The sequence below is a fragment of the Myotis myotis genome, unplaced genomic scaffold (assembly GCF_014108235.1).
Source record: "Myotis myotis isolate mMyoMyo1 unplaced genomic scaffold, mMyoMyo1.p scaffold_m19_p_8, whole genome shotgun sequence".
Lineage (NCBI taxonomy): Eukaryota > Metazoa > Chordata > Mammalia > Chiroptera > Vespertilionidae > Myotis > Myotis myotis.
The window spans coordinates 19,286,900-19,310,734 of record NW_023416390.1 but is presented as its reverse complement, the minus strand read 5'-3'; the positions used below and the strand labels follow the sequence as shown (position 1 = coordinate 19,310,734).

The 23,835-nt window shown below is 38.0% G+C and overlaps 1 protein-coding gene across 6 annotated transcripts in view; it reads left to right on the top strand.

The window, feature by feature from the left end:
• ABCA12 (ATP binding cassette subfamily A member 12) overlaps window positions 1-23,013 on the top strand; it is a 176,191-nt gene extending 153,178 nt beyond the window's left edge. For 3 of the 6 annotated variants that reach the window (XM_036319524.1, XM_036319528.1, XM_036319529.1), the window contains 14 exons: window positions 324-378; window positions 947-1,124; window positions 2,621-2,736; window positions 3,744-3,903; window positions 5,235-5,488; window positions 7,545-7,749; window positions 8,888-8,997; window positions 9,303-9,444; window positions 10,793-10,927; window positions 14,800-14,903; window positions 16,348-16,440; window positions 17,579-17,684; window positions 20,096-20,233; window positions 21,780-23,013. In XM_036319524.1, coding sequence (XP_036175417.1) covers window positions 324-378; window positions 947-1,124; window positions 2,621-2,736; window positions 3,744-3,903; window positions 5,235-5,488; window positions 7,545-7,749; window positions 8,888-8,997; window positions 9,303-9,444; window positions 10,793-10,927; window positions 14,800-14,903; window positions 16,348-16,440; window positions 17,579-17,684; window positions 20,096-20,233; window positions 21,780-21,881 — 1,898 coding nt within the window. In that variant the 3' untranslated portion in view covers window positions 21,882-23,013. The remainder of the gene's footprint in view (window positions 1-323; window positions 379-946; window positions 1,125-2,620; window positions 2,737-3,743; window positions 3,904-5,234; window positions 5,489-7,544; window positions 7,750-8,887; window positions 8,998-9,302; window positions 9,445-10,792; window positions 10,928-14,799; window positions 14,904-16,347; window positions 16,441-17,578; window positions 17,685-20,095; window positions 20,234-21,779) is intronic. The other 3 variants (XM_036319526.1, XM_036319525.1, XM_036319527.1) reach the window with 3 other exon arrangements.
• Window positions 23,014-23,835: the final 822 nt, after the last annotated feature.

Sequence of the window (23,835 nt, the reverse complement as noted above, 5' to 3'; positions counted from 1 at the left end):
ATATGCCAATAATTTCTGAAGTACAGCAAAGAGGAGCAAATAGAAAAACCCTTAATTAAATATAATAGGGAGGCAAATGCTATATAAGAAATGTAAGCCCCTTCCCTCAAAATTCCATACATGATCTAAAAACTTTTTTCTTTTTATGTCCACTTGTATGTCATTGATGAGATTGGAAGAAAATAATTTTCCTTTAAAAGAGTATCCCTAAAGTAAAATTCTTTAGATCATAGCATAAGGAGAAAAGTATTGTGCCTTATTCTCTAAAAATTGATATTTCTGATGAACTGAATACCTACTAAAAGAACTGTCTCTTCTTTAAGCCATCATCATGTATAGTCACCCTTATCCAGGCGTGCAAGACCAAGAACAAGCCACGTAAGTGCATATATATGGCATGACTACTTCCTCCTTGGCCTAAACAAGTCTTTTCACTGAGTACTATAATTGGAAATCACAGTTGTATCTGCATGAATGTCAGTCTAGAAAAGCTGGTAATATAAGTCACCGCCTGGGACAAAAGGAAGTTTCTGAAAGAGTGTACAGTGGGGTTGCCATGTAGCGCGTGTTGACTGTAGATTTATAGAATCTGTTGCTTTTGTAAGTCAGGTGCATAAGTGCTTCATCATTTCAATTTCCCTGCATAGCATTTAAGCCCTATTTCTATGCCCAAGAACTATATATCTCTTGATACACCCCGTAACCCTTGGAGACTGAGGTTTTCTATCAAATATCCCCAGTCAATTCAGATGCGCTAGAGCTACATTTATTCCAGGGTCACAGCCGAATCATGTAGAAGGTATTATCTGGATGCCTTGCAGGAAGACTTATTTATGTCACAGCCAACTCCTGTACTGTTTTGTTGATGATTTTAGTCATGAATCTTTCTGAAAGGAAAAGAGATTCAAAATGTACGTGTGCTTTCTTCTGCTATTGCTCACTACAGAATGAGCAGCCTCATCGATGTCTTAGTGGCCCTCTCCATCCTGATGGGCTACTCTGTCACTACCGCCAGCTTTGTCACCTATGTTGTAAGGGAGCATCAGACCAAAGCCAAGCAGTTGCAGCACATTTCAGGCATCGGTGTGACATGCTACTGGGTAACAAATTTCATATATGACATGGTGAGTAATTTGTGTATTCTTGGGAAGACAGGGTTGATTTTAGTAGAAGACATCAGTTTTAAATTTGAAATTTACTGATGCTATTTTGTTCATATTATTACCCTAAAATAAGCAAATTAAGAAAAAATGCTTTGCATCCAGCTTGCAAGTCATCCAGTGGTTGGGTGATCGCTAGAGCTACATTTATTCCATGGTCCCAGAGAAATCCACCTGCCCTCATCTCGGTGGTCTGAGGACCACCCATTCCAGGGCCCCACTCCAGACCCATTCTATCCCTATCTTGGAAATGGAGCCTGGGAAATACCAAGTGTTAGCAAAATCCTTCAAGTTAATTTATGCACACTGAAGTTCGAGGGCCATGACTGCGAAGAAACAGAAGCTTTGCAGAACAACCTTGCCCAATGGTACCAAAAATCAAGCTTATACAATTTAATCAACAAATACTGGACATTTCAAAGTAGCAGCCCAGGCAGAATGACACATTGGAGAAGATTAGTAGGAACAATAAAGGATGCATTTTATTGCTAGCCCTCTCATTTGCATAAAGTGATCTCAAAGTTCGGATGGTTTTTCTTGACTCCAAATGTGCCTGGATTGGCCAAAAGCCCAGGATGGGCTTGCTTTGCCTGGTGATTATGGTGAAATTGTCTGGGTTGCTGTAGAGATCATTGGTTTAAAGGATTGGAGAGTAATTAACTGCATATCTATTTTGTGAATGTATTTAGTGAGGTCTGAAATGCTTTTGTTGTAGAAGTCAAATCTAAAAGAACAGTAATGACTCCTCTGGATTTAATAGGAGCTTTAATGTTAAGAAAGCTTAAAAGTATACACTTCTGCGAAGGGCTGCTAACTATTCAGATTCTGTTGTTCTAAATCTGGTGTTCACTTCAATTTAGGAGATTCTCACCTACCCTCCCCCCAAATTAAAATGCCATCTCTTTTATTGTGTGCATCTTGCTGTAAACTCTCAACATTTCATATTTGTACTTGTCAGTAAAACCTTGTGTTCTTTGTTCATATACCTGTGATTCCAAGAATGTGTAGGCCCCACTGCTCTGCTGTTTGGCACAGACTGGCTCACACTGATAACCAAGCCTTAGAAATCAACCATCTGAGAGAGTTCTAGTCTTCAAAATGAAATCAATACTTAGAGGACTGAATCTAATGCCAGGATCGGATGCCTGGCTGTCTTATCTTTCTCACTGAGCTTCTGGCACCGAATCATCCAGTCTCAAGGCCTGGAGGCAGAAACACTAGGGGCTCCATGTGTATTTATATAGATGAAGGCTGGCTTGACCTCATGTTTCAGGAGACAATTTTTAGAGTGAAATCAATGTAAAATAAGCTGAACGTTACCAGCAGCAGGAACATCAATAAAAATTGGTTTCTTTAAACATTTCTAGGTCAACTTGTTATAGTTTTAAACTATATGGGCTATTAATTTTTCTTTAAAAACACTTGTCACATGTTAAACATTATTTTACCTATTCCCATAGGTCTTTTACTTGGTGCCCGTAGCGTTTTCAATTGGTGTCATTGCAATTTTCAAGTTACCTGCTTTCTACAATGGGAGCAACCTAGGTGCTGTATCTCTCCTACTCCTGCTATTTGGGTAAGCCGCAGTGAAAGAATTAACAGAATAAAAATCTCCTATGCACAAACAGAGCCTAAATTTCATTATTTAATTTACAATTGCCTTGGGGTTTCATTAGCCATGAGTGATGACTAACAACACATTATGCTTGTAGTTTGTAAAGTACAATACATCTGAATGTGAATGTTGTTGTTATTAATAGAATTACCTGCCATTAATGAGCATTTACTAGGTACCAAGTGCCATGCTTAGCAATTTACATATGCAATTTAATTTACATAAAAGGGGAGGCTTTAGAATGACCAGAAAAATGTATATGCATGTATGGATTTATGTATTAACAAATGTTGAGCATATATAGCATTAAGGTATATTTATTTTATTTATATTTTTATAGATGTCTAAACCACACACATAATATTGTTTCTATATTAGGGTAATACAGATTGATACAATCAATACTTAGAGTAGCAATTCTTTCTTCCCTGAATGCACGAGCACTATCCATTCAGTTAGCAATTGCAGCTGGTGAAGGATCTCTTTGTCTCTAGTTCTACTTCATTACCCCAAAGGTTGTTCAAGTATTTGCTCAAAATAAGACAGCCAGCTCTAAGCATACCCTGGTCTGATTAGCTTGCTTATAATGATACCATTATTTTTCCTCAGCTTTAAATTGTAAGATTTACATTGATTAAATCCATATTTTCAAGAAGAAGAAAAAGATCTTGCTTAGGTAGTATAATACCATTTCTAGGAGGAATTAATTTAAAATTGTAATGATGTAGGACTGCTCAAGATTCCTTAAAAGAGAAGATTCTTACTGTCATTTTAAAAACTTCCCTTGGATTTCTATTGTTGTTGCTAAAGAGAAGAATTATAAAAAGAAGAGATTTAGCTATGTGGCTTGGAAATTCATTCCTAATGTTTATTTTCACTTTGGAACTCATCTATGTATGTATACATGTATGTGTTTAATAGGGAGAATAATGAAGGCATGATTTTAATTCTTAATTATTAACATATAGGTATGCCACATTTTCTTGGATGTATTTGCTGGCTGGAATCTTCCATGAAACAGGAATGGCTTTCATCACTTACGTCTGCATCAACCTTTTCTTTGGCATCAATTCCATTGTTTCCTTGTCGGTGGTATACTTTCTGTCCAAGGAAAAGCTTAACGATCCGGTAAGATCTTTTAATAATCTGCTAAACTTCACTGGATACCTCATATACTTCAACAAGCCCAAGGTGGAAAAATTTTTTGTAATTTGCATTACCTGAGTAGAAAAGAGACATTTCATTAGATTCTGTTACATTTAGTAGAGGAGAAACTACAGCCTTTAAAAATTCTTTTTAGGCCCATCTCGGTTAATAACTATAATTGCACTTACCCAGCAACAACACTATTGACATATGATAGGGCTCGAGTTGGGTGATAGAGTGAAATCAGGTCTACGGTACCGCACTACAAGAATCATGCAACCAATTGGTCAGTTAAACTTTTCACTTATTAACAAATTTTTATGATATGGTAGTGACAAGGACAGTGGCTTAGTCATATGATTGTATGTTGAGATTCACTTCAACATTTATGGAAAAAATACCAACTCATTCCCCTTTGATCATGGGTTGGAGCCTACTTCACTGTAAGCATCACTTTGCATTGAGAGCCGACAATTATGATTAGTTGGAAGGGAAGCACTAACAGTGCCAGGCAATTGAACAGGAAAGAATAGAGAGGAAATAGAGTGAACTGAGGAAAAAACAAGCACACTCCAGGAAGAAGAAGAAAATTCATGAGGAGCATGGCTGGCCTCAAGTGTGAATAATGCGAAAATGAGCCATTTGCTTCTCGTTAAGATAGGTCGTCTATCTCCATCCATCTTATTTCGCCATTTTAGTCCCTCTTCAATTAGAAATTACCTTAGGTTCTGAAGCTGTAGTGTACTTTCACTCAGGCACCTGCTGATACCCTGAGTCAGACCCCAACACTTTGGCTATTCCTACATTCCTAAAATCTAAGGCAGGTCTAGAAGTGATTCTGTCTCCAGGGTTTGGCCCAACATCTTAGATCATCTCAAGAAAAATATAATCTTTTCTGCCTGTATTTTAATATACATATATTTAAATATCTTTTTATTGATTTCAGAGAGGGGGAGAGAGATAGAAACATCAATGGTGAGAGAGAAGCATTGGTAGACGCCTCTTACATGCCCCATACTAGGGATTGAACCCGCAACCTGGGCATGTGCCCCAACAGGAATTGAACTGTGACTTCCTGGTTCATTGGTCAGTATTCAACCACTGAGCCACACTGGCTCTGCTTGAATTTTAGTATGAATCTCCACCATTTGGTTACAGTAAATACCTATATGCAAATTCAGCATACATATGAAATTAATTGCCAATCTAGATAAGCTTCTCGGGTTCCAATATTTGTCTACATCTCACTTTAAATTTTTGTCAATTTGTTGGAAGTTTAACACTAAGCTTCACTTTTATTTATCTTATTTCAGACTTTAGAACTTATTTCTGAAACCCTCAAGCGCATTTTCCTGATATTCCCACAATTCTGTTTTGGCTACGGATTGATTGAACTTTCTCAGCAACAGTCGGTCCTGGACTTCTTAAAAGCATACGGTGTGGAATACCCAAGTGAAACCTTTGAGATGGATAAACTAGGTGCAATGTTCGTGGCTTTGGTTGCTCAGGGCACCATGTTCTTTTTCTTGCGACTCTTAATCAATGAATGGCTAATAAAACAATTCAGGTAAATACGATGAAAACATAGTGTGTGACATCCAGGATGGGACGCAATTCAAAATATTCAGGGACGGGTCAATATGTCTAAGCTTTTCCATTAGTATGGAAATGTTTTGCTCAAAAAACCTTTTCAAAAATTGTAGCATAATTCACCATTCATTTCATTCAGTAAATAGTTATAGAATGTTACTATGCAATTATTGCTGTACACTAGAGAGTAACATTAAGTACAATTGTGAGCTATAAAGAAATTAAGATTGAGCAATGGAGAGAAAATATGTACATAAACAAAAGATGTAGTCTGTTTATGTTGTTTGAGTTAGAAAAAATAGAAGTGGGGAAAGAAGATTGATTATGTAGCATGTTAACAATGCATTTGGGGCAACTTTTTGAAAAATGGTGACTAGGTGTCATATTAGCTAGAGATTTAGGAAAATAAAATTGAGGACAGATTCATAAATGCACCTACCATTAACCCAACAAGTCCATTTCTAGGAATTTTTCTACAGATATGGTCACAAATATGTGGACTAATGTATATATAAAATTATTCATCATAGCAACCTATTTCTAATAGCCAAAGAATGAAATAACCTAACTTTATTTAGGGACTAGTTAAATAAATTATATACATGTATTCATAAATTAAATACCATGCAACCATTAGACAGAATGACACAGTTACCTGTGTAATATTTTGGATTACTTCTAATATTTATTAAGTGAAAAATGCAGGGTTTAGAACACTAAGTAAAGTATATTACCATTTGGGTTAGACAGGAAATATGTTATTTATATAAACACATGCATAGACTATATAATTATATGCGCCTGTGCTGAAATGAACTGTATATGGTTGAAGAACATTTACTTTTCACTATATATTCTCAGCACCATTTTAATACTTGATGTGCACATATCACCTATGAGAAAATAAAACAATAATAATGAAAGAAATGACAAGAGCAAAGATGGAGAAAAAAATCTTGGGACATATCTGAGAAATGAGTAACTATTTGTTTAAAACAGAATAAATGCAATGAAATAGTAGGAGTTAGAGTATGTGGTTGGAAGATTATGGAGTTTATTGAATGCTTGGTTAGAGATATGTGGTTTGGACTTTGTTCAACAAACCAACAGTAGTCCATTAAAGGCTTTTGAGCAGAGAGCAGCATGATCAAATAGTGTCTCAGGAGGTGTGATTTTGTTGAGATAGTGCTGATTGGTATGGACGAGTCAGAGACACTGGAGTAATTTGAGTTTCCTGGAAAAATCTAAGTGAGAAAGGGTGAAAGCCCATGATGGTAATAGAAATAGACAGAAAATGATCAATGACAATGACTGGATATTATAAGGCATTTCCAATGCTAGCAGACTGACTGCATGAGTGGATTTTGGAATGGAGAAGATTCAAAGAAAACAGTTGTGATCTCTGGGGATATCATTAAAAGACACAGAGACATCAGGAGGAAAACTAAACTGATTTGTTGGGTTTTTAACTTTGTTTTGTTTGATTTGCTTTGGTGTTTGTTAAGCAAGATACTGATGTGGATTTGGGATTTGAGACTTACTGAGCTTTTATGGTTGACCTTAACATACTGGATAGATCCTAAGTAAGACATTCATAGTAAAAAGACTATAGAAATACCATTCATATTATTGATGATAAAAGAAGAAATAGAGAGAATTTTAAAAAGGTGATCACTGATTGTGCAATTGTGAGTGTTGATTCTCATTAATGATTCTGGTCTCTGTTAGGAAGTAACTTTCAAACCCAAACTGATCTCCTTATTACTAAAATTAGAAATCCGATTGTAACAGTGAATCTGTGGGCATTCAAGTCATGGAAAGCAAAACCTGTTTTCCAAATATCATAGCAAATATGGTGAAGCGCAGTCATACTAATTTTTAAGTTATTTGAGTAGCAAATTGCATAACAAATTTAAAACAAACCTGGTATATGATAGCACACTTTTAGTGAAGCAAGAACCCATTAAAACATGTCAAAATTGAATGGTGCCATTTCAGAATCATTGATGCAAATTATTGGGCTCATTTTTCAGACTCTTCTTCAGAAAATTTAATTCTTCACCTGTAATTGAGACAATAGATGAAGATGAAGATGTGCGGACTGAGAGATTAAGAGTTGAGAATGGTGCAGGCGAATTTGACCTGGTCCAACTCCATCGTCTCACCAAGTCCTACCAACTTATCCACAAAAAGATTATAGCTGTAAACAACATCAGCATTGGGATACCTGCTGGGGAGGTAAGAAACAGTATTTTGTTTCTAACTCTCCTTAATGTTGGTTTGATAAGTGACAAATTCAAATCTTTATCTTTCCTTCATTTTTTTTTTCTAAAAGTATGTAAGTCAACCTCTGAGTCATTTGATGGATTCTATATATAAAATTTACTTATAGACCCATGTGTGACTTACCTATATGTCTTCCATCTTGATAGGGAGGATTCATCACATGCCAAGTCCTGAGCCCCTTCCCAAGCTACTCTCCTCCCTGGGGTGGGCTGTCAGTCAAGAAGCCTGTGTAGGGTGTTCTCCTCAATGTTTAGTTTCCAGGCCCCTTCAATAAAGAGCATAAAGAAACCAGTTGTCAGAAGTGAGGTCCTGGGACTGCATCCATATTTATTCTTGCTGTTTCACAGAGCAATATTAAGGCAGCTTTCAAAGGAGAAAGACAAGGTGGGCATATCCCTTAGTTTCTGAGCAGAGCTGCAAAGTAAATGTATCAAATATATTCGACAGTGTAAAGAAATTTCTGCTTCAGCAGCTTATTCAGTAAAGCTTTGATTACAGTTTGTGTGAAAAAATGTGAAATCTATAAATACAATCAGTTTGTCAGGTTAGCATATCTTACTCAGGTATTTTTTCATGTCACACAGAGGTGTGCTATGATATATATAGAACAAGTCATATATATTTACAAATGTTCAAATGTAGTTAAAGGGAAGAGAGGAAAAAGATACATAAGTACCCATTTGTTTTAGGAATTTTTATTTTTCAGTTATGGTGGACATACAATATTATATTAGTTTCAAGTGTACAACTCAGTGATTAGACATTTATATACCTAACTGAGCACCACGATAAATCTAGTCCCCATCTGGCACCATACATAGTTATTGCAATATTATTAACTGTACTCCCTATGCTGTACTTTACATCCAGTGACTATTATGTAACTGCCAATTTATTACCCAGTTGTTTTAAAATAGAAAGTTTTATCAAATGCCAATAAAGCACTACAATATGCATGAATAATTCCAGTGATTTATTTTTCTTGGTAATTTATTTTACCCAAGGAAAAGGAGGAAAGAGATACAATAGTAACATGTCTTTGGTTTTAATTAAGGTTTAAATATTTTCTTTTTTTTCTCCCGCTAACCAGTGCTTTGGCCTTCTTGGGGTGAATGGAGCAGGAAAGACCACTATCTTCAAAATGCTGACTGGAGACATAATTCCTTCAAGTGGACACATTCTGATTAGAAATAAGACTGGGTATGAAAAACAAGTGCTTTAATATACTAAGCACTATGTAATTGAATGAAAAAAGAATTAAAGCAGGTTCTTTATGTTCTTTTATGGTTATGGAATTAAATCCTCAGGTGTGTGTAGGGGGAATGGCTATTCAAGCAAGTGGAAAGTTTTAAACTTTAAGTGTAACTGACGGTAGGATTCTTTTTCCTCTTTTTATCAGAACCACTTATCACCATGACTAAAAGAGAACTGCCTTCCCAACATTTGGGGATGGAGAGGGAACTAAGTTTTGAAACTGATCTGTGACTTTGATTCTCCCAATTCAGATCTCTGGCTCATGTAGACTCTCACAGCTCACTAGTTGGCTACTGTCCTCAGGAAGATGCCTTAGATGACCTGGTAACAGTGGAAGAGCATTTGTATTTCTATGCCAGGATACATGGAATTCCAGAAAAGGATATTAAAGAAGTGAGTATAAGTGTGACAAACTAGATCATTTGAAAACCATATTGTTTCTGTTTCCACCCCCCATCCCCTCAAGACCAAGTTGATATCTACAAAACTAAGACATTTCGTCCTGACAATGATAGTGGATACATATTAGCTTGATTGCATATATCATATACACACCTGTGAACTCAGCTTTAGCAGCTCCTCAGTTAGTTTTTGTTCAGTTATTTTTTAAAATATATTTTTATTGATTTCAGAGAGGAAGGGAGAGGGAGAGAGAGATAGAAACATCAATGGTGAGAGCTAATCATTTATTGGCTGGTTCCTGCACGCCCCTTACTGGAGATCGGCCCTACAACCTGGGCATGTGCCCTGACCGGGAATGGAACTGTGACCTCCTGGTTCATAGGTGGATGCTCAATTACTGAGTCATGCTGGTCAGGCTTTCAGATACTTTTTAAGAGCTATCGAAAAAAGGAGACATATGCAATACGCTTTGTAATAATTTAAGCAATTAAAAACAAACAAACAAACAAAAAACAAACAAAAATAAAGAGCTACCAAAAAAAGGATCACACTGGCCTAGGCTGTGGGTGGAGCATTGATTGGTGATGCCTGAACATCCTTTAATGTCCAGATACAAAATGGAATTACCTACAAAATGCCCAAGTAAAATAGAATAGTTTCCCATTTGAATTTTCAAATGTGGTTTTGTTCTTCACTACAATTATTTGCCTTTGAATGGAATGGTTACCCCTCAGGGCAGTTTCCTCTGTTTTTGCAACCCCAGGGATCTGTTGAAATCCTCCTAGAAATCTACTGTTTGCCAGGGCTATTTAAGTACAAAAATAGCCACAAGCACTCATGATTCCTCAGTTAATGTGATAAAATTTTGATACCAGGTCATTTTAAAAAGTCTTAAAGCCTTTCTGACAACTCACCTCTCAGTAAGAAGAAAGATAAAACCATGAAGACATCAATGAGAAACCTGCCTTGAAAAGGCTGAATTCTGTTTTAGCTCTTTTAAGCTTAACAAGGAAACCCTGTGTTAATGTAGCAGCAAGAATAATCTGCAGTTGCAAATGCAAACACACACACATACATGCCACACCTTTGGGGGGGAGGGGGAATCCCACTTGGAAATGAGCCTCCCCAGAATCACTTTTATCTTTTAAATAACTATTAATTTCAAGTGGACCTTTTGAAAATAAAAATAAAATCTATGTTCAGTTTAAATGTTTGAATTTTTCAGGTATATATTTCCTCACTGTAAAATGCTCTTTTCACAAACAACTTTTATGTTTCTTTGTTCAGTGCTTTAAGGGTTTTGGTAGAAGTTCAACCTAACTCTCTTTTCCTCCCGTAGACTGTTCATAAACTCCTGCGCAGACTTCACCTGGTGCCTTACAAGGACAGGGCTACGTCTCGATGCAGTTACGGCACAAAAAGAAAACTATCCACCGCACTGGCCTTGATCGGGAAGCCGTCCATCCTACTGTTGGTAAGAGAAGCCATGAAAAGGCTACTGCAGCCTGGCTGGTGTGGCTCAGTGGTTGAGCTTCACCCATGAACCAGGAGGTCACAGTTCGATTCCCAGTTAGGGCACATGCCACATGACTGTGTCGTGGGCTGGAACCCCAGTGGGGGGATGTGCAGGAGGCAGCCAGTTGATGATTCTCATTCATTCTCTCTCTCTCTCTCTCTCTTTCTCTCTCTCTCTCTCTCTGTCTCTCTCCCCACTCTCTGAAATCAATAAAAACAAATATTTTTTAAAAGGCTACTGAACAATTAGAACCACATTTCCAATTGGGTGTCACATTTCATTCTCATTATGGGAATTAACATTTGTGAAGTGCACACTGCGTGCTGGTTATTTTGCAAAGCACTTTACCTATACTATCTCATGAAAGGATAGTATAGGTCAGTGGTCGGCAAACTCATTAGTCAACAGAGCCAAATATCAACAGTACAACGATTGAAATTTCTTTTGAGAGCCAGATTTTTTAAACTTAAACTATATAGGTAGGTACATTGTTATTAACTTAATTAGGGTCCTCCTAAGGCTTAGGAAGAGCCGCACTCAAGGGTCCAAAGAGCCGCATGTGGCTCGAGAGCCGCAGTTTGCCGACCACTGGGTAAAGTGCTTTGCAAAAGCACTTCATTGCTGATAGTATATCAGCAAATAATTTGTTGCCATGACAGTTGCCCTCAAATATGTTTTTGTCTGAAGCTCTGTCACAGTCAGTTTCAGAGGAAACACTTGGCGTGGGAATGGGAATTAGCTGGAATAAATTCAGGGGATACAAGTGAGTCAGTAATGGAATATGATAGAATGTGATTCCCAGTTACTGGAGAAATCAGTTGTATTGGTAACGGATGAGGTGAACTAAAATATTTGTAAACTTCTAGAAAGGAGGAAAGACACATTTTAAGACAATGTATTGTGCTAAAATGTTATTTCCTTGTTATTGAAAACCATGAGTTACCTAGCTTGGGATGTGATTGATAACCTGCTATTTTATTTTATCTGAATTTTTCAAAGGCAAGAAATATAAATATTTTCGTTCAGAGCTAGAATATTAAACACCTGGGAATGTAAAATACACACAGGGGTAAGATAGCATTCTGCTCCCCAGTATTTATTTCAGAGAAATAAGCTTGCCCTTATTTAGGAAAATCCCCTTCATTTAAGGACATCCATACTCCAAAAGAGCCTTAAGTATATGCAATAAAAATCCACTTATAAACCACCACATTATTCCAGGGATTAAGTCATGCAGAGGATCAGTTCATGTAAACTGCCCAGATGGAGTGATGTGCAGCCCAACTCTCTGTAATACCAGAGCTTACAATGTGTTGTATCCCTGCCAATCGATGCTTATAATGGAATTTTATTGTGTAAGTGTCCCTTAAATTGGACAAAACAATCCTTAGGCATTCCTGTGAGATAATAGATGTAAAGTACTTCAAAAAGTTAAAAGTGCTGTGCAAATGTTAGGTATTAATGAGCTTCACTGAAATATTGGCTTTGAGAGAAAGATAGTATATTTTCTTTTATACGCATTTACTATATGTGCCATCATCTTCAAAAATAGGAGCCGTGACAATATATCCTTTACTGTTTACCCAAATTATCACTCATTTCTTTCTCTAAATTTAAATTTAAGCCCCTACTATAAAAACAGCCGCTGATGATCATATGTACATACTTTCCATTATATACATATCTACACTAATAAAAGAGAAACATGGTAATTGGCGTACGACCGCTACCCTTTTCATTGGCTAATCAGCGAGATATGCAAATTAACTGTCAGCCAAGATGGCGACCGGCAGCCAGGCAGCTTGAAACTAACATGAGGCTTGGTTGCCTCAGTGACAGAGGAAACCAACGTTCCCCGCCTGCCGCTGCAGGCCTCTGAGCGGGCAGTTTAAGAAACTCTGTAACAAATACCGCCGGGCTTCAGCCAGCAGGATGGCAACATTGTAAGCAAAGGCCAGAAACCTAAGAGCTGGAGCCAAGCCTCAAGCTAAAGCTGGCCCAGAATAAAAAAAAAAAAAAGGAAAAAAGGAGCGGTTGGGAGCTTTAGTCACCCCCAGCCTGAAAACAGCCCTCAGCCCCTCACCCAGACTGGCCAGGCACCCCAGTGGGGACCCCCACCCTGAAGGGTGTGTGACCAACTGCAAACAGCCATCAACCCCTCACCCAGACTGGCCAGGCACCCCAGTGGGGACCCCCACCCTGATCCAGGACACCCTTCAGGGCAAACCAGCCGGCCCCCACCCATGCACCAGGCCTCTATTCTATATAGTAAAAGGGTAATATGTCTCCCAGCACCGGGATCAGCATGACAGGGGGACAGCACCCAAACACCCTGATTGGCCCTGCTCTGTGGGTGATAGAGGGCGGTGCCACAATGCCCCCTCCCCCGGCCCCCCCACGGGCCCTGCTCTGTGGGTGATAGAGGGCGGCGTCCCAACCCGCTGATCCGCCCTGCTCTGTGTGTGACAGGGGGAGGTGCCCCAACTCCCCTATCGGCCCTACTCTCTGAGTGACAGGGGGGAGCTCCCCAACCCCCTGATGGGCCCTGCTCTGTGTGTGACAGGGTACAGAGCCCCAACCCCCCTGTTGGGCCCTGCTGTGTGCATGACAGGGGGTGGCGCCGCAACCTCCCCATTGACCCTGCTCTGTGCATGACAGGGGGCGGCGCCCCAACCCCCCAATCAGCCCTGCTCTGAGCCCGACCAGGGGCTGCACCTAGGGATTGGGCCTGCCCTCTGCCACCCGGGAGCAGGCCTAAGCCAGCAGGGCGTTATCTCCCGAGGGGTCCCAGACTGCCAGAGGGCACAGGCTGGGCTGAGGGACCCCCCTTCCCCCTGAGTTCACAAAATTTTGTGCACTGGGCCTCTAGTATATATATGATATATATAAAATTTTTACCTAATCTTAACCTGTAATTTGTTTTTTTAATCATCTGTTTGTAACTTGTTTAATCATCTGTTTGCCCTACTATTGCTTGCTTAGGTTATCCATTGCTACATTTCTAATTTTATGTCTGGACAATTTTTGAAACAACATTTGCTTTTCAAATATAATTTATATCTTTCCACTTGGAAGTTTCTGAAAATCATATGCTTATTTCCCCAAAAAGTATAAAATTTCAATTAATGGCATAAAAGTAAAAATACATCTCAAGCCAGCTGGTGTGGCTCAGTGGTTGAGAGTGGACCCATGAACCAGGAGGTCATGGTTTGATTCCTGGTCAGGACACATGTTCAAGTTGTGGGCTCCATCCCCAGTAGGGGGCGTGCAGGAGGCAGCCAATCAATGATTCTCTCTTATCCTTGATATTTCTATCTCTCTTTCCCTCTCCTTTCCTCTCTAAAATTAATAAAATATTTTTAAATAAATATATATACCTCAAATGTATTAACTGAAAACTCAAATTGTGTTCTTTCCACTTCACATGGCACATTATTACTCACAGCCATGCGTCTGCTATCAGGAGCAAGGTAGCAATCACATTGCTGTTGGCTTCAAATATATATGTGACAATGTACTATCAAATGTAAAAACTCTGCTTTGTCAGTAATTGAAGCAGAATGTTTTCCAAAGAAATATAAGAGCCAAGTGTAAAGTTACAGGATGTCAACTTCAATGAGACACTTTTTAAAACAGATTGTCAATTTTAAATGATTAATCCTGAGCTTTTAGACAGCTGCAGAAAGAAGTCTATTAAGTATGAACAAGTTAGTCGCAGGACTTCGCAAAGTGATTTTTGTTCTAGGCAAGTGAGATGTAGTGATTCATGTGAGGAGCCTCATCAAAAATTAATTAATTTGATAAATTTTTTCTTGTAACTTTCTATTAAGGATGAGCCAAGCTCTGGGATGGATCCTAAGTCAAAACGGCACCTCTGGAAGATCATTTCGGAGGAAGTACAGAATAAATGTTCAGTCATCCTCACATCTCACAGGTAAACTGAGTGCAGAAACTTTCAGGTCAATAGGTAGGCATGATTCTAGGAAGATGGGTGGGAAAATGTAATCCCCATGTAATATATACTGATAATTAGTGTTTACAATTAGATGAAAGTATTTTGTGTTTATAGTCTTAGGAACAAGTCAGGCAGGTTACATAGTGAGAATCCAGCTGGGATAGGGCCTAAACAATCTTTTTAAAAACAAATTTCTTATGCTTTATGACCCTCACAACTCAACTATGACTTCCTGTTGCTATTGCATAAAGTTCAGTATCTTTTGGCTTATTATGCAAGGCCTTTTATTATGTAAATTTCTAGCCCTTTTTTCCCTACAACACCCTCTCCTGTTAGTCTATCTGAGTGACTTGTGATTCCACAGACACTCATTGACCTTTCCTCTCATCGGGCCCTGGAAATGGTATTTTCAGAAAGTCTCTCCAAGATGTAACCTTACTGGTCCTTTGAGAAGCAGCTCCCAGGCCTCCTCCATAAAGTAGACCCTTCCAATCAGTTAAGTAAAGAAGCACCTGGAGCACCTGTGTTTTTCTTGTGAGGTTGACCTTGCATGAGGTTCACCCTTTTATTGTACTTATCATATACAGTGGGGCCTTGACTTACGAGTTTAATTCGTTCCGTGATGGAGCTCGTAACTCAAATTACTCATATGTCAAATCAACAGTGAACGAGTGAGACACGTGATGCTGGGCTGATGTTGTGGCATTCACCGTGACGTTCGCTGCGCCAACTAGCAGTGGGGTATCTGAAGCTGGCTCGTAACCCGAATTTTAGCTCGCAACTCAAAGCAAAAAATCGGCCAAGAGACAGCTCGTATCTCGAAAAACTCGTTAGTCGGGACACTCGTAAGTCAAGGCCCCACTGTAGTAGAGAAAGTATTCCATTTGTTTATAATCAAGAAACTTGTTTCTATCCTAGCCTTGCCCTAGCATACCATCTATCCTGGAGCCAATCATTTAATTGTCATGAACTTTTACATAAAGTTATCATGGTCTATGAAATTAGAAACTATGTAATCACATGCAGGTTAAGCAGTTATAAATACAAAACCATAAAAACCAACTAAGTATGGACTCTGAAGCATAATGAAAAGAGCTCAGTATTATTTGGGGAACATTTTTTAGGAAATGTAGGTCTCAAGTCAAAGCTTGAGGGTGTTTGAAAGAAGCAATGTGCTTGATAGGGTGTTCCGAGTGAGGGAGTTGGCCTCAGGCTTAAGAAGGAGCAGTAATAAACCCTATGTGAAGACATTTAATTGATATTAAAAAAGTTTTTTTTTTAGTTCTTCAAGGGAAAAGCCATATTAAGGAACTAAAATCGTATTTCTAAAGTGCCATAATGAAATAGTTAATTTCTGTTCACGAATGGAAAGCTAACTTTCTGTGCCCAGAATTCTGATATGGTTGTGCTGTCTGCCTTTCAGCATGGAAGAATGTGAAGCTCTCTGTACCAGGCTGGCCATCATGGTGAATGGGAGGTTCCAGTGCATTGGATCTTTGCAGCATATAAAGAGCAGGTGAAGAGCAAATGTGTGTTTAACATGTAGAGTAGGGCAATCAACCTGATGGTGCTATGCTCACCTCCAAGGACGATCTCCGCCACCTGCCCTGCAACGAGTAGTAGAATTGGAGTGGATAAGTTAATCATTGCCTCATTTTAAAGTTAAATTATCTTAGTGAGGCTTGGATGTATTTTTAGTTAATAACCCCACAACTTACAAGGCCTAAAAGCTTTAAAAAATTAATCCACAACCAATATAACCTCAAAAGGCAGTTTCAGGAGTTTACTAAATAACAAATTAGACTTTGACAGGGACAGGAAGGCAAAAACTTTTATTTAATATGTTCATTTGCACAAGCTTCCAGTGAGCTATTTAACAATTTAACATTTTTTATCTCAATTCAAAACCTTTTAATCAATAATATATTGGAGTAATGTGCTTAAATATTATACTAACAAATTAAAATGAAATTAATATTTTATATTTGCCAGAGTGCATATGAATCGATATATATGTGTGTGTGTGTATGTACATATATATATATACATATATATATATATATATATATATATATACAAACTTCATGATGTTATAACTTTATCTGTACAACTGTCTTTCTTATATGATAGTATTAACCAAGATAAGTAAAAAGGATGGAAGAGACCTTATATGCTGTTCTCGACTTGTATATAAACTCTACTCTTGGTGCTAACAGTTAGCTAGTATATCTACTTTTATCTCTGTTTAAAACCCAATGACTTTAATCTTTACCATTGACACCAAATTCCCAATGACTTACCTCTCAAGACCTTGTTTACTTTAAATTAGAAAGTATTTCACCCCAGAAATTAATGTCAACTGTCAATTCATGGGTATCCAAAAAAAGCCAAGATTTTATATATATTTTTTCTAATGCAGCTTTTGTCCAAAGAGTTTGACTTTGTATAACGGTAGAAATAAATTTTAAAAAACTGTGGCAGTTCACTATTTCCAGTTTGCAGCATGCCCTGAACATTTATGACAAAATGACAGTCTTTATATAAGAGAAGGGGCTCTAATGGTCAGGTTGGGTCCTGTTTCATTATCTAGAATTCCAGGGGAGCTATTTCAGCAAAATGGAACTTATATTGTGTTTTGCACTTTCGCTTTCTAGGTTTGGACGAGGATTTACTGTCAAGGTTCACGTGAAGAATACCAAAGCTAGCATGGAAGCCCTCACAAGGTTCATGCAACTGCACTTTCCAAAAACATACTTAAAAGTAAGTAAGAGATTGTCCTGCCTTTTTATATTGACTGGTTATGATAGTCCAATATCGTAGTGGACATTTGCCCTTTTCAAGTTGACCACAGCTTTATTGGTTAATCTTAACATATTCATTAGTTAAATTTATATAAGATACTCTGAAGCCCACTTAGCATAAATAAATAGGAACTTCAAATTATTCTATTATTCAAATAGAATCTTCAAGAACCCATTTTTGTATAATTACAAAAATTATATTTTTGTAGCTATTAACAGTAATGCCATCTTTTCACACACCTTCATTTATTTCTTCCTCACAAAGGCTTTATGACCATACGTATTACTTTCCGAGTTGTATACATAACTAGTTTACCAGATATATACATTAGGGAAATGAGGGATGACAGATATTATTTCTGTTTAGAAAAAGAATTCCAGAATGGCACAGCCAGAAGCAATTAAAGGATAAGCCCACAAAGGTTTGAGCAGAACCACTTGGAATCAAGTTCTTAAACTCACATTATTCAATGAATTCCATCTTATTCCACATTATTCAATGAATCAAGTTCTTAAACCCACATTATTCAATGAATTCCATCTTACTAGTATATGTATCCACAGGATGGACCCCTACAGATATACAACTATGTACCTCACTTAGTTCAAACTTAAATGCACTTTATGAAAAAAGGTTATGATTATATAACAGCTTTGATGTACAGGAACTTGAACAAAATGATTATAGCAAATACTTGTTGTAAAGGGAAATCATGTGTGGAGTGATGAAAAGAAATTGGAAGTCTTGGGCAGAAGTCAGGTTCTCCCTGTGTGATTTCTAGCATGACAGTTAAAGTCTCTGAGCCCCATTTTTCTCATTTGTAAAATAGCAATAGTGGCATCTCCGTCACAAGATTGGCATGAGAAATAAATGATAAAATATCTACAAAGACATTTCTGTAAGGCACCATATTAATGTGAAGTGATAGGAGAGAACAAAATAGAATATGTTTTTAAAAACAATTCTTTTATCTCTACAAAATACCTTTTCCTCAACCTCCCAAGCTTTAGCTAACTTCTCCAGGAAATAATAGCTTTTACAATTCTTATCAAAGCCCATTTTCTATCATCTAAATTAAAATCAAATTTAAAAAACTGAAGGACCCGTTCCTTGCACAAATCATGTTGGTCATAGTGCTTTTTCTTTCCGTGAATTTCTGGATCGAAGTCCGTGCTTATTCGCTGAGTGATGAGATTACATTCGCCCTGGTCTGTTCCTCAAGGACCGGGGCTACACAAGACAAATGCAGTGATGATAAAAGTCTTATTTCTTTTTAAACAGACCATCCTTTACAAGCATCTGGTGGTTTCTAGATATCTAGAAGGGAAATAGCAGGAACAACAAATTGGAAGTAAAATGAAGTAAGATCCTGATTGCAGTGACAGGTGTGATGTGAAAATAAGTCAATGAGAGGGGCTGGGCAGTGAGCAAAGGGCTGAGAGGAGGGGTTTCTAGCAAGGGAAGTCTGGAAAGCCAGGCTGAAATGCACAGCCCTGATTTAACCCATATAGTTCCAGGGGTAGGTTCTGGAGCAAGACAGCATCCTGATTAAGCTAGTGTTTAGAAAAGATTACCGTGCTGCTTTGGGCCAGTATGTGAGTGTAAATAGTTTCTAGGCTTCTGAAGAGGTGGTCGCAGTAACTCAGACCTGGAGTGATCAACCTCAGGTTAATTATACTGATGGTGCAAATAGAGAGGAAAGTTGAAATTGGAAAGCTGTTTTAGATGAAAAGGAAATGGGATATGATAACTGATTAAATATGCAGAAAAGCCAGGTGTTAGAGATGCTCCAAGGAAATGAGAATAGATTACTAAATAGATGCTAATCCTATGTATTGACTAACATAAAGAAGTTGAAGAGAATTTTGGGGTCAGGTGTGAAAAAATACAGTGTTATTTGAATGAGGTTTTCCTAGGAAATGCTGTTGCAATCTAGCCTCTTTAGCCAATATAAATTGAGCAACGAATCCTTGGCCCTTTAGGTGAATTTTGACATTTAAAAAATGAAATTTCTAAATGTTATCTCTGAAAAAGCTTATGTGAGCTGAGAGCATAATCTGACATCTGAACTACCACCCCATAATATTTTTTTGCAGGTAAGACCATGATGACTTTATAAGTGCACACTAATGTAAAATGCTTTGGAATTTTCATTAGCTTTTTAATTTGTTTTCTCTTTGACATTCATAAAACTTTCCATCTCATCTTTGCAAGCTGTTAGTTTCAAAAACACACCCATTATTTACACTGTAGTGTCATTTCCAGTGGAATAAATTTCAGTATTTTTCTTGGCTCTTGCTCAAATATGACTAGTCAAGTCAATATTACCTGACATTGCAAAATACATTTTTTTCCTTTGGTTCCCACAGGATCAGCACCTCAGTATGCTTGAGTATCATGTGCCAGTCACGGCAGGAGGAGTAGCAAACATTTTTGATCTGCTGGAAACCAACAAGACTGCTTTAAATATCACAAACTTCTTAGTGAGCCAGACTACTCTGGAGGAGGTAAGATGGAGGCCATGACCCCTGTGCACACTATCGCATTAATTACTACACATTGTGTTCCTTTCCTTTCAGTGACATTCTATTTGCTTTAGTTAAAGCAACATTTAATCTCACACCTGAAAAATTTAATTAATTTCTAACCAGATTTTGGGATGTTAGGAAAAAAGGTTAAAAGCATTAACTATTGTTACTAGAGAAAAGAAGATTTTTTTTTTTTAATCCTCACCCGAGGATATTTTTCCAGTGATTTTTAGAGAGAGGGAAAGACAGAGAGAAACACATAGATTGGTTTGCCTCCTGCATGCCCCTGACTAGGTCCTGGGCAGGGAAGGAGCCTATAAGCAAGGTACATGCCCTTGACCAGAATCGAACCTGGAACTCTTAGGTCCGAAGGCCAACACTCTACCCACTGAGCCAAACTGGCCAGGGTGAGAAAAGGAGATTTTTTTCCTTTCTACAAGACATCTATATCCATCAAGTTATGTGCATATGTAAAGCAACAAAACAATAGTTTCACTGTAAAACAAACTGCTTTCCTTACTTTCTCCTTGATAGGTTTCTTAAATACCATTTCCCTTGATTGGCTTCCTGAATTTGATACTATATGGGGTATCTGGAGAGAATCTGGTGCCAGATTTTTAGGTCTGCCAGATTCTGGGCAACCAAAGTGGCAAAGGCAGAACTCTTGTTTTACTCATATCATGTCTTAATTACATTTATATTCAATAACCCAAGGCTTCATGGTGCATTCTTCATCACCTTTGAATCATTTGGCTCAACCAACCTGATGTATAGAAAATTTTATTTCATCTACCCCTGTAATGGGTCAGAATGTGAGGCATGGGGGCCTGAGTCAATAAATGGTGCTGCACTTTATGGACAATTTTCTATGGGGTTTTAGAAAATGATGGCTTTTCTAACACAGAATATTTAGCCTTTGACCTGTAACCAACTACCAGCACCATATCTGGCATGAAATAATCTCCCATTTTTTCTGGAAGAATCGATGACTAATAGATTTAATAACTTTAAACAAAGTAATAAATGTCTGCCTATTAAATAATTGGCTTGCTGAAAATAATGTTAATATGAGATTTCTATACAAATTTTATTTTTTAGTGCACTAACTCTTGAAATTAGTGCATTTCTCTCAACATCACCATACAAGCATTTGATAAGGGTTTGGTTTGGTCTCCTTGTTTATACTTGATAGAGATATTGATGTAGAGCATTCAGGTACAGATAAGTAGCTACATATGTTAGATTTCTATTATGATTATAAACATAATTATAGTTGTAGATATAGGTATTATTTCCAAACCCTAATTAAATTTGAATAGCTAAAGGAAGGACTCCTAGTAAGAGTGTATATATATATATATATATATATATATATATATATATATGTGTGTGTGTGGGCATGCCCCTATAAAATCTAATCTTTTTTAATTGCTCTTCCAAGTGTGTATGTGTGTGTGAATGAACCATATTTCTTCCTTTGGCTTATCAAGCACTAATGGCTTTATTTCCCTTGAAAAAAAATCAGGTTTTCATCAACTTTGCCAAAGACCAGAAATCCTATGGAAATGTTGATACCAGTATCCAAGGCTCCACCATAAGTGTTGACTCACAGGATGACCGGCTGTAGTCTTGAGGTCTCCAGCAAACCCGATCGCAGCAAAGCCAATGGCTTCATTTTGAGGAAGAACTGCAGAAGGCACCACTCCCTTGAAGATGCCACTTCCTTAGGACATCTTCATTTGAAAGTGTTATATTGTATAGAAAGTTACAATTATGTAAGACTAGCAAGTAACTATACATGGAGAATTATCTTCCTAAGGTTACTGAATGTTGTTGCTACTGAAATGAATTCCTATCTACTCAATGCTGTGAGCATGCTAATGTATATGCTGGTGGTTTTTATGCAAAGAAGAACTACCTGAAGATGAATGTCTTAATTTATTACTTTCAATAAAAAGAAACCTTAAAAGGCATGGTTATTAGTTGAAAAGTAAGAGTGGAAAAGAAAAATAAGGTAGCCTGGGGTAGGTAGAATTGGGAGAACAAAAAAAATTTTCCAACAAATAGCAGAATGAAAATCATCATGAATAAATGAATCTGCTGTGATGTGCTAAGGGCCAGATTAGCATTGGCAGTAAGCAGTGGGCACAATGTCATTTTCCATTCCTGCAAACACTTGGGAACAGACCGAATCCCACCCCCACAATGGCTTTCTACAAGAATGTCATAGGAAGGCAGTTTGCCCTGGTGGTAAACAGAACTTAGACGTATTCCTGATGTGCCTTGACAATAGGCAGGCACAAGGCAGAGCAAGACGCTACTTTCTCTTCAGGGAAAAACAGGTGTGTCAGCTGGGCAGACACAAATCCTGAAAACTGCTAGAGAATCCATGTGCTGCTGGCAGGCCAGTGGGTTTGTTTTTTAAGCTCTTACAAAAGCCCCGTATTCTGGGTCTCTCTGCAGGAACGATTCCTGTGGAGAAAAAATGAACATGAAGATAATTTTCAGCTAATTACCCGGCTGACCCAGAATCATCTCAATGGCTATAAGATTGATTGACTTCGTAATAATGCCAAATTATATGGCCCTCAGGGAAGGTGCTTTATGTAACATTTGCGTGTGTGTGTGTGTGTGTGTGTGTGTGTGTGTGTGTGACGCGCGCACGCACGCTGTATGTGTGTGTGTACAAGTTTGCCAGCTTTGGCACAACTGTTTCTGTTTCAAAAATCAATAAACTCAAGGTTCAAAAAACAAATTAATCACGAAGTCATTTTATTTGTTAGGGGAGAGCCAGGGACCTAAAAACTAGAGCCACGTGGCCTACAAGGTCCCATGTATGTGCTCCTACTTTCCACCCTCATCCTTTTCTCCATTCTCATCCCTTTCATCCTTCCCTTCCTCTTTAACATTTAGCCATTCTGGGCTTTTCAGTTTTTCTAGTGTACCAAGCCATGCTCACTCCCATTTCCAGGCTTTTGTCTATGTTGTTCCCCCTATTTGAAATGCTGTGCCCCAACTCTTGCTGCCTAGCTAACAGTCTTCAGAAATATTCTCTCTTTGAGCAGCTTTCCTTCCTTGTTCTCAGTTTAAATTCAGTCCCCCACCCCATTCTACTACTATACTTATTTATTTTTTTTTTCAGAGAGGAAAGGAGAGAGAGAGAGATAAACATCAATGATGAGAGAGAATTATTATCAGCTGCCTCCTGCATGCCCCCGACAGGGGATTGAGGCACAACTTGGGCATATGCCCTTGACCGGAATTGAAGCAGGGACCCTTTAGTCCGCAGGCCGAAGCTCTATCCACCGAGCCAAACCGGCTAGGGCTACTACTGTACTTATTGACCCTCATACTTTTCTATCAGAACATGCATCCTAATTTGTAATATATCCAGACTAACAATATGTATCTTAACAGATGGCAACAGAATTTCTCTTGGGATAGAAAATGCCTTTGTAGAATATAAATAATGCATAGATAAACCTTTGGAATAGAAGGTGTGACTCTGAGAGGATATGTCTTCAGGAGCCCATACGACCAAAAAAAAAAAAAATAAAAAAAAATAAAGTCAAATTCTATGA